The sequence below is a fragment of the Orussus abietinus genome, unplaced genomic scaffold (genome assembly GCF_000612105.2).
Source record: "Orussus abietinus isolate OABI.00-Male unplaced genomic scaffold, Oabi_2.0 scaffold54, whole genome shotgun sequence".
NCBI classification, from domain to species: domain Eukaryota; kingdom Metazoa; phylum Arthropoda; class Insecta; order Hymenoptera; family Orussidae; genus Orussus; species Orussus abietinus.
Window position 1 is genome coordinate 563,193 of NW_019394260.1, and position 12,933 is coordinate 576,125.

The following is a 12,933-nucleotide window of genomic DNA, read 5'->3' on the forward strand; positions in this document are numbered from 1 at the left end:
CTGATTGCGTGGCGATAAATCGCCGCGATGAGTTTCTCCAGATTTAGTTGATCCACGGATCCACCGCGTAGACACCGTAGATCTCGATTTAGCTGTACAGCGCATCCCTACGGTTTATTTTTGGATGGCTACCTTTAGAGATGCCGGACACGTCCAACACTTTGCGCTAGTAGACGAATCGTCGGCCCCGACGTGAGACACGAAAGTCCAGGGGACAGTTTCCCAAAACCTGGGGAAAGGAAGACGTCCCTAATTCTCTGGGAATACCAGGACAGCCCCCTCGGGAGGTGATCATCTCGCAGGACGGAGCTCGTAAATCTCACCTCGAGGTCGCGGCACCTCGGCGAGCGTGACTTCTCAGCACGTGGCATAATTTCCTTCCGTTTTTCCATGGACGGCCAGCGAAGAATTAGTCATAACTCGGCATCCGTTCCCGCGGTTTATTCCTACCCAGCGAAAGAGAGCGAGAAGTCGCCGATCGCCCTGAGGATGGTGCACTTTACCCTGGGGTCCGATCTCGGATCGTCGCCCTGAAGTCTCCAGCCACGGCCCTGAGGTTAACAGACCGGCGCATGCGCACGCAACGACCGATCTTGTGCATACGAGCATGCTGCAATCTAAAGGACACACCTCGTTCCCGACTCCTACCGTCAAACGGGGGATCATCTCCACCCCGGTCGATTTCGCTCACCTGGAAAGACTCCACTCTACCGCGATGACTGTTTTCCACGACGGAAATGACACCCATACGCGTAAGTGCGCGTAACGAGGGAGTAGAGGCCGTCCGGCGCGCTTCCGACTGCAGCGGCGAAGTGACGCGGCCCTAAAAAACGCGAACGACGTGTTGGGCGTCGCATGGCTAGGTCCGGGCCAAGGTCGGAAAGGGGGACCCCTCCTCGTGGAACAGCTGTCGTCCGAGGAATCCTCCTGGAGGAAGTCGAAAGGGAGGAAGGTCGTGGCCATTGGGCGCGAACGAGGTACCCACGTCTGCGACCTCCAGGCACAGGTGTGGTCAGCCACGCAACTCTTCGCCCTGCCGAGCACCTGACTCATCGACGATGCTACACCTTCCTGCACCTTTCCAGGTGTTGGACGCGCCTGTATAGGTAAAAGACCGTACCTGGCCAGACCCCTCCTGGTTTGGGTCCGGGTCTGGGTTAGGGATCGGGCTCGGGTTCAAGTTCACGGTCTGCCGGCTGGCCCCCGTTCCCGGTCCCCCGGGATATCATCTTTACGGGAATTTAAATCTGGGGCCGTCTCGACGGGAGGTGGGTCAGTTACGAGGATAACCTGCTGATTACGTCAGCAGTTATGCCCTCCACCTCCTGGCCAATTTACTAGGTCAATTCTGGACCGGTGTGAGAACCAGACGCCAGAAAACAGATGCACCTCCTGTGCATCGCGTGGGAGCTGGTTAAGATCTTCCCCGGATACCGGATCCTTTTAGACGCTCCATGAAGATGAAACCAGGTCCCCGAATGACTGGGAATCTGGACTTCCAATCGGATCCGTGTCGATTTTCTGGGAGCGGGGGTTTCTCTCAATGGCAGAGGGTGCAGGAGCGAGACGCAGCCCAGAAGTGCATCCGGCAGAGATCCACCCATTCGGGGGGTGCCGACCCCTGGGGTCACGTCATCCACCTGTTACACCCTACGCCCTGCGATATATACCAGGGAGCGATGCCCACCCTCGCCCTGGTGCGCTCGTGGGGGTGCAACCCTGAACAGCTGCGCAATCCGTGTGCAGTTCTGCAACGCGCGAGGCCCCCGGGGCTGGTCGGCTCGGGGTGGGTCACGGCCAGGGAAACCAGGCCAACGAATGCATAGATGCCTCGGCGACCCGGAAAATCCGCCCAGCCTGGACCTACTTTCCATCTTTCTCCCCTGGAACGCGTGCGAGGACGCTCTCCTGGAAACTGACACAGATATCCTTCCGACCGGTGTCGCAAAGTGTTGGTCCCTCCATGAATGAAATTAGGGACCCTCGATTATTTCGGTGCATACTACGGGCACCATGGTGCTGGATAATCCATGGATAAATCCCATGAGTCTTTCCTCCCATCCTTACCTGAAAATGTCACAAATGTACCTCACCCATTTTGTCGCTTCTGACATAGGGTGCGGTACTTCGCATAATACAAGACACCTGGTTTTTCTTTTTTTACGCGTGTCAGGTTATGAGGTGGACAGTGCCCCTAATGTTGACGGTTGACAGTCTGATTTTGGCCTCGAGGCGTCGAAAAACGATCCTAGGAACGCCCTGCAGCCAACCAGTGGATCGGTTCCGCCAAGAGGAGCGTCTTCGTCGGTTGCGTAACTAAGGGCGACCGAGTGTCAAGAGCGAGGAGGAGCGACGCCATTCGCCTCGAGAGGAGGATAACGGGCTCGTTAGCGGGCTTATCGATGACTAATGAACGCGAGAGTCGCCAAGGCTCCTTCTAAGAGCCGACGACGTCGCGGCGCCCGATTGCGACATAACAGATCATCCTCTCCTGGAGGTTGAATTTCCTCCTAGACGAGCAGGAAGTCCAACCTCTCCGGAGCCCTCTCGGAACGTTTGAAACTTTGACTCGTCCATATAGAGACGCGATTTCGACATCCCGATCTCTATCCGACGAGGGATCGGTGACCGATCGACGCATGCGTGGTTTTTTCGCAGAATCGGTGCATCAGCTGCAACCACTTTAGAGATGCAAGAGGTCGGGAACGATCGCGGCCTAGAGACCGTAGGTCAGGGTCGAGCAGCGATGGCGACGATCGGAGAGGGGCAGGAAGCTTTTATCTGGCGCTCCGATAAGACCAGGTCGCCCCAGGTCGGGTCCTCGATGACCTAGAAGCGCCGATAGACCAGAAGAGGCCGTCTTACTGCACCGCAGATTAGAAAATAAAGTGCATCGCGATGCGAAATAGCATTTTTCGGTGTCACCTCGCACGGAAAATCTGGGTATGCTGGATTAGACCCTAATGTCAAATTTCCTGAAGATCTGGACGAAAGGCCGAAGAAAATCCCTCTTCCAGGTTTTCAGGGGGGTCGCGTCACGCCTCGCCACGAGGTTGCTTAGAAAAACTGGCCTTCAAGGTGGAAGGGCGCATTCCAAGGTGGAAGGGATTTCTCGAAAACTCGGGGGGAAAAAAAAAAGAGAAGGACGTCCTGGAGGGGCACCCCGTGGCCTGCAGGGTGCGCCCTGACAGTGAAAGTCACGCCGAGTTTCCACCTCCTCTCCTGGGGAGCGCGGCTGGAGGTGGAACTCCTCGTGCCTCGCGGAGCGATTCAGTCGATGACGGGTCGCTGTCGCGAGAGGACCTCCGCGTCGGTCGGGTGAGCCAGCCAGGGTGGACCGGGTGAGTGACCCGACAGGTGATCGCGTTTCTTCGAGTGGAGCCGTACAATCCCGGAAAAACTGCCCCATTAGTGAAGAAAACAAAAGATCCTACCACCCTTCGAGCAAGACACGGTTCCGAGGCCCATTCTAACAACTGGACATCTATCTGGAAGATAAGCCTCGTAGTCCTGTGGAGGATCGTGAAGAACCTCTTCAGGTTCTACAAGAAGCTGTGGAAGTTCTGTCAGCGAGCCGATATCAAGAGATCTCTGGCGTTCTCGGATGTGATAAGGTTGATCGAGCAAGCCATTTAAAGGGAGGCGTTTGTTTCTGGGGTAGTTGGGATTATTGGGATCGTTGAGATCATTGAAATCATCGAGATCATCGAGATCATCCTTGTATCCAGAAGCCCTCCCTCGCTCCAGTTTCGGGTGACCCGAATCGGGACTCTCAGCGGCACCCGAGGGACGCGTCTGCGCGGCCGATCCCCAGCATGAGCAGCAGGCGGAGTCGCGCCGGCGCCGCCGGTTGACATTGCCACGGCGAGCGCGTTCCCTTTTGCGCGATCCTGACCCCATTTCCTCGTGGCCGAGACTCGACCCGAGCGGCCGTTGGAGGGGGCCTCCCGGGAGTGCGGCACCCCTTCGGGGACATGCAGGGCAGGAAGGGCGAGGGAGGGACCGGTACTCTTGATCGGGTGCTGCATCTGACCAACCTGAAACCGTCCAGGAACCAACGGAGCGAGTGCACCCTGGGATCTTGAAACCAAGAGACCGCGTCTCCAGGTCGCGAGGCAAGGGCCTCGTCCGCTGCACCTAGAGAAGAGATATACGAAGAAGAAAAAAAAAATTAAATAGTTCCTGAAGAAAGGTTACGGGATATCGAGGACATGCCGGGGTGGAAAGGCGAGGAGAGGGTCGGATACTCTTGACCGAGGTGCCGGGTACGATCGTCCAGGAACCAGCTGAGAGTCTCTGTCCCGCGACCTTGGAGTCGGGAGATCGCGTCACCTGGTCCAGACTCTCGGGGCCGCGCGTCAGGGGTCTCGTCCTCTGCTCCTGGAGAAGAGGGGACCGGAAGAGCCGAAGCATCGGCCCAGAGAGGGTGACTCTCGAGGGGAGGTTGGCGACGGTTTGGGACCCCCGAGGAAAAGTGGATCCCGCGGTCCAGGTCGACCCGAAGGAGGACCAGGGCGGGGGGATGCTGCAGACGATGCCCCGGGTCCCCATGGCGGGGGTGAAGCGCCGCTGGGGTGGCCGACTAGGAGGCCTCCAGGAGTCCAGCCCCGAGGTCTCCAGCAGCGGCGTCCTCTCGCCCCCGCCCCACTTCCAGCCCGCCACCCCACCCGAGGCCGCGCCTCGAGGAGAGGAGCTGCAGCTCTGGGACCTTGACCTCCACCGCGGGCTACAAACCGGGGCGCCCCAGCGACTGGGACTCATCTCCAACGAGTCCTCTTCCCCGTGCCCCACAAACATCGAAGGTATACCTTGAACACCATTAACTCTCGACGGACCCATTTTTGGACACACCAAATGGGCCCTTTTCGACCCTACGCGTTGACTTCCCCCCGAAATCTCTCGAAGTCTACCTCCGTGGGAGGCTGGGAGCGATTTAAACCGCTCGGAGTGATTCCCTCCACTTTTAGAATTTTTTTTTTTCTTTTTTTCGTTTTTCACTTATATTCCGATTCCAATTCCAAGTTCCAGGGGCGAGCAAAGGGCCTTGGTCTCGCATATACTCTAATAGTTGCGCAGAATGGTGTTCAGGCAAGGAAGACTTGCGTCGATTTTGGTCCTCATTAGGAACTTGATCCGTGATTAACTTCCTGCATTATACCGCATTTATCAATTTTCCTTACTTCTTCTCCTTGTGGACCATCGACTCGTTTCTTTAAAGCGCCTCGACGCCGCGGTCCCGAAAGACGGGCGCGACCTATTTTCGCTTTTGGGAACAGCTTCCCGGCCGATCCGACTACGGGTTGCGCAAAGGGCTTTTAGAGAATCGTTCGCGTCGTGCCGAGCTCTGTTACGCAATCGGCAGCGATTTCGTAATTGCGCTGTTCGCCAGTGCGTCGCGTCGACCATGATGGAGAACATGGCACGGACGAGGATCGAACATGGCGGCCGAAGAAGGCCTCCGAGGATTAATTGTCGTATTGTCGGAATTATCCCGACCTTGTCCACATTTTCGATCCCGAGAATTGGGAGTAAAGGGTGGCCAAGCCCCCCAAATATCTCTAGACTGCCGAAAAAGTGCCGGTGACCCGGCGGGGAGATCAATGGTTGGCATTTTGAGAGCCGACGAGAGCGACGTCGTCGCCGGTGGGGTAATGTCAGCTGTCGAGCAGGTCGGCCACCTTTAAAGGTCGTTTATTGGCTCGGCCGACTAAACTCGGCTCTTGCCTCTCGAAAAACGACCTCCTCTCTCCTACTCCAGTCAGGGTGTCTCTCTCTCTCTCTGTTATCCCGGCCTTGGACCACGGAATAGACTCAGAAGCAGCGGAGACGGCACTCCGCAGACTCCGACTTTCCCAAGGCTTGGTCCCACCCTTAAGGGCTACTTCCTCCGCATTCTCAATTTTTATTCCCCTAGGGCGAAATCCGTCCTCCACTGAGAAATAAAAAATTCCCCGAAGCAAATTGATCTTCGGGTGCCGAAGGAATTTTTTTTTTTTTGTAGATTCAGAGTCGTTACTTCCCTCGAATCTACTCAAATCGTTACAACTACGAAGGACGGTTGACCAAACGATTTATTCCAATTTATTCAATGATTATTCTTGGAATTATCGAAATGATTCTTTAATGCTATTTGAGGAAACGTTTCCCTGGTTCGGTGAGTTGTTTTTTCTTCTTCTGTTTCTTTTTTCTTCTCACGTTACGTCACCGGTTGATTATCGATCTCTCATTAAGGCCGGTCAAGGATCGGCAACCGCTATGTGCACCCGTTACGTGGGTTCTTCTTAACGAGGGACATTGTAAAGTCGCGCCGGTAGAGGTGGTGAAAAACCTGGGGAAGGTAAAAAAAGGAAGTTACCTTCCCGTTTCTGCCCGCCTCGAGTGCGGAATCGGCGGAATCGCGAGCCGGTGACGAATCGACTCGCGGCAGAGGTTTCGAGAAATGGCTCGACCTTCGACCAGAATGCCGGTGAGATACCGAGGAAGGAGACAATCCTTGGAGCGAACAACCCCTGGTGATAATTGGAGGTTAAACGTCGGTACCGTTCAGCCGCCTATCTCGACGCGCCCAGTCGGACGGGGAGGAGGCGACGCTTCGGTTCTCGTTTCTGGATTTCTCCGGCACTTCTTCTCTCATCTCGGTCCCCTTCACGGACGCGTATGTTTTTCGCGGCTGGGAGGAGCGATCGACTCTCTCCAGGTCGCAAACCGGATCGGAATCGGCAATTCGATCGGCGATCGCGAGCGACTTCCTCGACAAGTGGGTCACTTCGAGCCTTCCTCCAATTCGGGCGCGGAGAAACGCGCGTCGATTGCTTTTTTTTTCCCTCTTTCTCTTTTATCCTTCCTGTCGCGGGGAACAATCGCTTCTAGGAGCGTCCTCGAGGTTGGACCATTTTCCGAAGACGACTTTACTCCGATCTTTCGCCCTGGGTCGTGTCCGAGGGGTCAGTAGGTCACTCTCGCTCGACGAGGAACCGTCCGGGTGACAACCGGTTGCATCCTACAGGTGTGACACCGGATCGCCGCTCCTTGTCGGAATTGGATGACTCCTAACCCCCTGCATGGAGATTCCCCGGTCGGGATACTTTCGACGGGAAAAACCCCTGGGAAGTGGCAGCTACTCCCAGGATACGCCGCGGGGACTCTTCGATATTTATATAAATATTAAAAATGCAATCCGCGGGGAAGGATCGCGAACGGCGAATTACCCTGATAAATGTGACTATGTCAATTGACATACTCAATCGTTGGTTATTTTCATGCCATTATAAGTTACAGTCAAATTACGTTCCCTCTGTACCATCACATTCAACGTCTGAATTGAATTATTGAAAATTATAACGTAACGTTACATTAGACTCTAGTAAAAACGCCCCAATACGGTAAATATACAATGTTGGCTGTATTCATACACTTCATAATTTGTAATTCTTCCATTTAACGTATTTACACGTGAAACTAAAGTTCCGAAGCGTGCAACGATGTACGTAAATTTCCATCGATTTTAATCAGGGTAGGTCAGGAATTTTGGAACGGAATTGGAGAAGAAAAAAGTGTGACGATGTAGGGCCTTGAATATCTCGAAAAGAACAATACGGTGCGCCGGAGTGGACTCTTGAACTTGATAAGAAGGAGAGGAGAGGAGATATGGGGGAAGAGGTTGAATCTTGAGCTCCCCGGGGAAGAGGTCTCGAAAACGGTGGGATTTTCCCAATCTTTCCAGAGGCCCGTTCGATTTTTTTGTGAAGCTTGGACGGTCGCCAGGACTCGTGAGGATTTCGAAATGGCCGCCTCGGTCCGTTGGGCCCTTTTTCTCTTGTTTCCGAATCACGACTTGGTCCGAGAGGAGACTAGTCCGGTCGTTCTCTTTTCCGGCGAGCGGCACGAGGCTTCGTAATCGCTTCGACGAAGTGCTTTTGAAGTAGGTCATCGTTTATGTGTCGCCACGTGCGCGCGTGCACCTACCAATTGACACGCGGCGGACAAATTTCACCGGGTCCCCCTTCTAACCTCGAATCCAGTCATAGAATCCAGCCCCATGCCTCAGAGTACCCGGAGATCGTGCTGGATCTTGGTCCACCTCCATCGGGCGTCGAAAATAGACATTTCTCTCCCCCAGAAATACCTCATCCCACCCCGATAACCAACGACGACGGGTCCGCTCCTCTCCCGGGGTATTAAATCCGAGTCTCCTGGGCGATTTCGCTCTTTGCTATCGTCGCACGCTCCAGATGAGAATCAGGTCCGCGGTGGCGTAAGCGTGACGAGCGGGAATCTCTGCGTAGAAAACGAATAGACACCTTGGGAAGCTTCCAGGAGGTGAGCGCGTCCTCGGGGGCGATTTTTTCCGGTGACCAAAACCAGGATTGATAAGACGCGCTGGAGGTTTCCAGGCCCGTTTTCCGCTGGCGGAAACGGGGCGTCATGCAGATGGGCGATCGTATCGTAGATTTATGCCCGGGGAAAGAGAGAGGAAAACATAGGCCGTGGCGGAGGCCGTGGAGCAGTCAAAGTAGAGCGAAGCGAGGCGAAGTGGATCTCGCTCCTCGGCGTCCACGTCTACATGCGTGCCCGGTGTATATGGCCTGTACATGGCTGGTACATAGTATGGTACACCGCGTGTACAGGCCGACGCGATGGCGTCGCGCGCTGGCGGGCAAGGCCAGGGCTGACTGGTCATTTTCTTGCGCAACAGCTCCACCAACCATGGCTGCCCACGGCATGACCGTGGTTCCAGGAGAGATGACCACTGACTCCGCTCCTGCGGCGCAAATCGGTTTCACGGCGAGCAAGAGGGATTATTTCACCGCTCGAGTTTACACGAGGTCCTGTTTGTCCTTCGATGTCGAGATTCGGACTTTTCCGGGGACTCCTGTGTACGTTTACTCCAGAGTATTTGTGCAGAAGGGAGGACGTTGGAGGAACTATCGAGCGGACGAGAAACCCTGCACCGTGCACGCGTTTACCGTATTCTCCTGGCGGTAAAGACGCCATCTTGGGGCGAGGAGAGGTCCGGGAGAAGAGCGGCCTCCGAGGAGGCTGCCTGCCCTTCTGGTCCTCTTCCTTTCCTCTCGTTCTCCTGCGAAATTCCGACTCGCTCCGATTGTAAACACGCGTACGACGTCATCTAAGGCGAGAGACCTCGATGCCCGGCCCCCAAGAAAGCGACGCGTCCCTTCGACCGGAGATTGGACGCTCCCTTCTCGCCGTTCCAGTTTCCAATCGTTGCTGGACCACTTCTGTAATATCGATGGAAAAGTCGACTGTCTAATTTCCGCCCTTATAGTCCGATCCGTCCTTTGATAACCTATTTTTTTTTTTTTTTTCGACGAGGCAAGCGCGGAACGTCTCGCCGAGCCGGAGACTTCGATGCCAGCCGTCCGCACAGGCGATGCGCTCTTCACCCTCTTACCCGAATTCTCGCCATATCGATGGAAGGAATTTTAATCTGCTTTGCGTGCATTACTCAATAGGTCCTCCCGTCGGCGTTCGGCCTCCGAAATCTCCGGTTTGAAGTCACATCCCGACCCAGAAGCCCGGCGACCAACTTTTTCGAGGCGCGCGCGGCAGTTTACGGAGAAAGTGTACCGCCTAGGCTGGGAAAAAATGGCGGCGGATTACCGCAAGCCTCCGTGGAGGCCCTCGACCTCGAGGACGGGGACGTCATTTCCGGTCCCCCATTTTGGACGGCCATATTTGTCGACTCCTATCGCGTACCGCTTGTCGCGCGTTGTTTGAGCTCTCCTCCGGTGAGGCGCCTCCGCGAGGCTTCGCTCGCTGCTCTTAGGCAAGGTAGAATAAGAAAGATGGAGGAAAATACACGGCAGAGTCAAGGCCGCTCAGTGCTCCGGCGCGTTTGCTACTAACCACCGAGGAAACCTGCTCCTTCACTTCTCTCCTCTGGCGAGGCGAGCTCTCCCCAACGGTGCGCACCACGTTGGCCGGCCATCGCGGCCGGGAGAGGAGAGAATTCGTCGCTCCTCGCCGACGAGTCCGGCTATTCGCCGTGGCGAAAACATTCGTCTGGAACACTGAGACACTGACCAGGCTACGTGGTCACTCGGTTATTACTCTGCGTCTCGCTCGGATGATGCCCAGTCGCAGTCCATTTGCTCCGGCCTGAGACGCGGCCGGATCTCTCGCCGAGATCTCGACAAGGTCCACCCCTGAGGTTCCTCCCAGATATAGACTCCTTGAAGAGTACCTCTTCTAGGTACCTCGACTAGATCCCTCGAAATCGCCATGCTTTCGACACCTGACTTAAACTCCTCCAAGAGGTCCAGGTGTTGGTACCTAAACGAAATTTTAAAAAAATATATATTCCTCCTCTTGAGTGCCGCATCTGGTTCCTCCTCTTTGGCATCTAATCTAGACTCCTAGAAATCGGAAGGGCCCGATAAATTAGGGCCGACTTTCACCTGAGTTTCTCCGACCGGTCGAAGGGAAAGGGAACCTCGGGTCCAAGTTTAAGGTCAAGGCTCCCCACATTTTTTTTATCCTCGTCATGGAGGAAGGTATAGGACGTTGATGACTTAGGCGCTTCAGGGGTCCCTTCTGATTTTGAAGACGTCTGGCCGCTTCGGATGAGAACCGGCGCGCGTTCCCTCCAGGAACGCTCGCCGTGGTGGACGTGGAACGAAACGCCTTGTACTTTCACCGACCGTGACTTCGGCTTGTTTTAGTCGAGGAGTTTCACGTTATAAAAGGGGTAATGGAGTCACGTGGCCGCGTCGCTGGTTAGGCTAGCCGGCCCAAAGATCCGGGGACTGCTCCCAGGGCGGTCTCTTGTAACAACCGGAAACCTCTTGCGCGATCCTACCCACGGGAGGAAATTTGAATAATTTGTAAACCGAAGCCAAAGCAACGGAAGTCTCCGAACCTGGGTCCCCCTAATGCGTTAGGTTCTCTCAAAAAGGAGAGAAATCGGTGAAGCGACCTAGTCGCGTCGACCATTAAAATCGATATATTTTTCAGGCACAACCAAGCTACGCCTGAAAATGTCAATAAATTTTCTTTGCCATTCCCCTTGTCCAAACCAGTCGCTATTCAAATTCGACACCTGTCGCTATTAATATCGGACGTCGCGATTAAAATCGAACATCTTAATCATGATCTGAAATTCATTACCGGCGTCTATTAGCGAACGTTTCTGCGCCCTGAAGGAGACGCCATTTATCGTCAATCTTTCCAACCCTGTTACAACCGATGACGACGAGCTCGTGATAATCCTCGATTTTTGGCTTTTTCAGGAAGGGACGACCTCTCGCCACCGAGCTCGCTGAACGGATACAGCGCCGACAGTTGCGATGCGAAAAAGAAGAAGGGCCCGACGCCGAGGCAGCAGGAGGAGCTCTGTCTGGTCTGCGGCGACAGGGCGTCGGGGTACCACTACAACGCCCTGACCTGCGAGGGGTGCAAGGGCTTCTTCAGGAGGAGCATCACCAAGAACGCCGTCTACCAGTGCAAGTACGGGAACAATTGCGAGATCGACATGTACATGCGCCGGAAGTGCCAGGAGTGCCGGCTGAAGAAGTGCCTGACGGTAGGCATGCGACCGGAGTGCGTCGTACCGGAATACCAGTGCGCGGTGAAACGCAAGGAGAAGAAGGCCCAGAAGGTAGGGGTAAGGATGTCGTTTTTTCCCTCGTTTCGACCAGGACATGCCTAAGGGGGTCGTCGGTCGGTCGTAGAATTAGGCAAAGGGAAATACGTGGTAAGAATGTCGGAAGAAACCGGCCACCGACGACTCTTTCGTATGTCCACGGATTAGTGCATGGCCAGCATGGCGATGGTTTCTGACGGGGACTCTTTGTTTCGATAGGAGAAGGATAAGCCAAATAGTACAACGATGAACGGCTCGCCTGGGAGTTTGACCGGGATGGGAGCTGATCCTGTCGGAGTGAAGATGGAGCCCGCGGATTCCGACTCGTTGTCGATGAGCGGAAGCACCAGCGGAATCGGACTCCGGCCTGCGTCTTCCCATAATGGAGTCAAGCCGCTCACCATCGATCAGCAGGACCTCATCCAGAAGCTGGTCCACTACCAGGACAAGTACGAGCAGCCCAGCAAGGAGGACCTGAAACAAATCATGGTAAGCATACAACCCAAGCTTCGTTGGACACGTATCTAGGGCTCTTGTCGACAGGATTTTGACTCGAACTGCTTGCCTCAGCAGAACTGGCCTATCGAGGGGGAGGATCCTAGCGAGATCAAGTACAGGCACATTACCGAGATCACGATCCTTACGGTCCAGCTGATCGTGGAGTTCGCGAAGTGTCTGCCTGGGTTCGGCACTCTGTTAAGGGAGGACCAGATCACCTTGCTGAAGGCTTGCTCGAGCGAAGTCATGATGCTCAGGATGGCCAGGAGGTACGACGTAGAGAGCGACAGCATCGTCTTCGCGAACAACCAGGCGTACTCCCGTGACAGCTACAGCCTGGCTGGCATGGGCGACACCATAGAGGACCTCCTCAGATTCTGCAGGCAGATGTACGCCATGAAGGTCAACAACGCCGAGTACGCGTTCCTCACGGCCATCGTCATTTTCTCCGGTGAGACCATTAAAGGAAACCCGAACCAGCTTTATGGAGAGATTGCTTGGCTTTAGGCGTCGCCATTATCAAGGCGTGTACCCTGGGTGAAGAAATTACTTTCTAGAAGAAAAAGAATCACCCGGGTCGGATAGATCTTTATTAACTCCTACCACTAAAAAGAAATCCAATGAAATATTAAAGCAAATTGCGGACAGCCCTCAATTTTGTTAACGATTGACGTACAGTGTCTGGACTCGGTCTTGCATCTGCTGCAAACAATACTTACTCCCCGTTAATATGATATATGACCGGAGCCAAGACATCTCTTTTTAGAGGAAGGGTAGAGTTGATTTTTCGTCCGGTGGATAATCCGGGGTACATGTTTCTCATTTTCTGCCCC

The 12,933-nt window shown here is 54.7% G+C and overlaps 1 protein-coding gene across 6 annotated transcripts in view; it reads left to right on the forward strand.

The window, feature by feature from the left end:
• The window catches only part of LOC105700852 (ecdysone receptor), an 80,238-nt gene that overhangs the window by 59,409 nt on the left and 7,896 nt on the right, over nucleotides 1-12,933 (forward strand). The window contains exons 1-4 of one of the 6 annotated variants that reach the window (XM_012427076.2): nucleotides 4,391-4,802; nucleotides 11,250-11,617; nucleotides 11,822-12,091; nucleotides 12,176-12,551. In XM_012427076.2, coding sequence (XP_012282499.1) covers nucleotides 4,523-4,802; nucleotides 11,250-11,617; nucleotides 11,822-12,091; nucleotides 12,176-12,551 — 1,294 coding nt within the window. In that variant the 5' untranslated portion in view covers nucleotides 4,391-4,522. Of the gene's footprint in view, nucleotides 1-4,390; nucleotides 4,803-11,249; nucleotides 11,624-11,821; nucleotides 12,092-12,145; nucleotides 12,552-12,933 lie in introns of those variants that run through there. The other 5 variants (XM_012427067.2, XM_012427072.2, XM_023434774.1 and 2 more) reach the window with 5 other exon arrangements.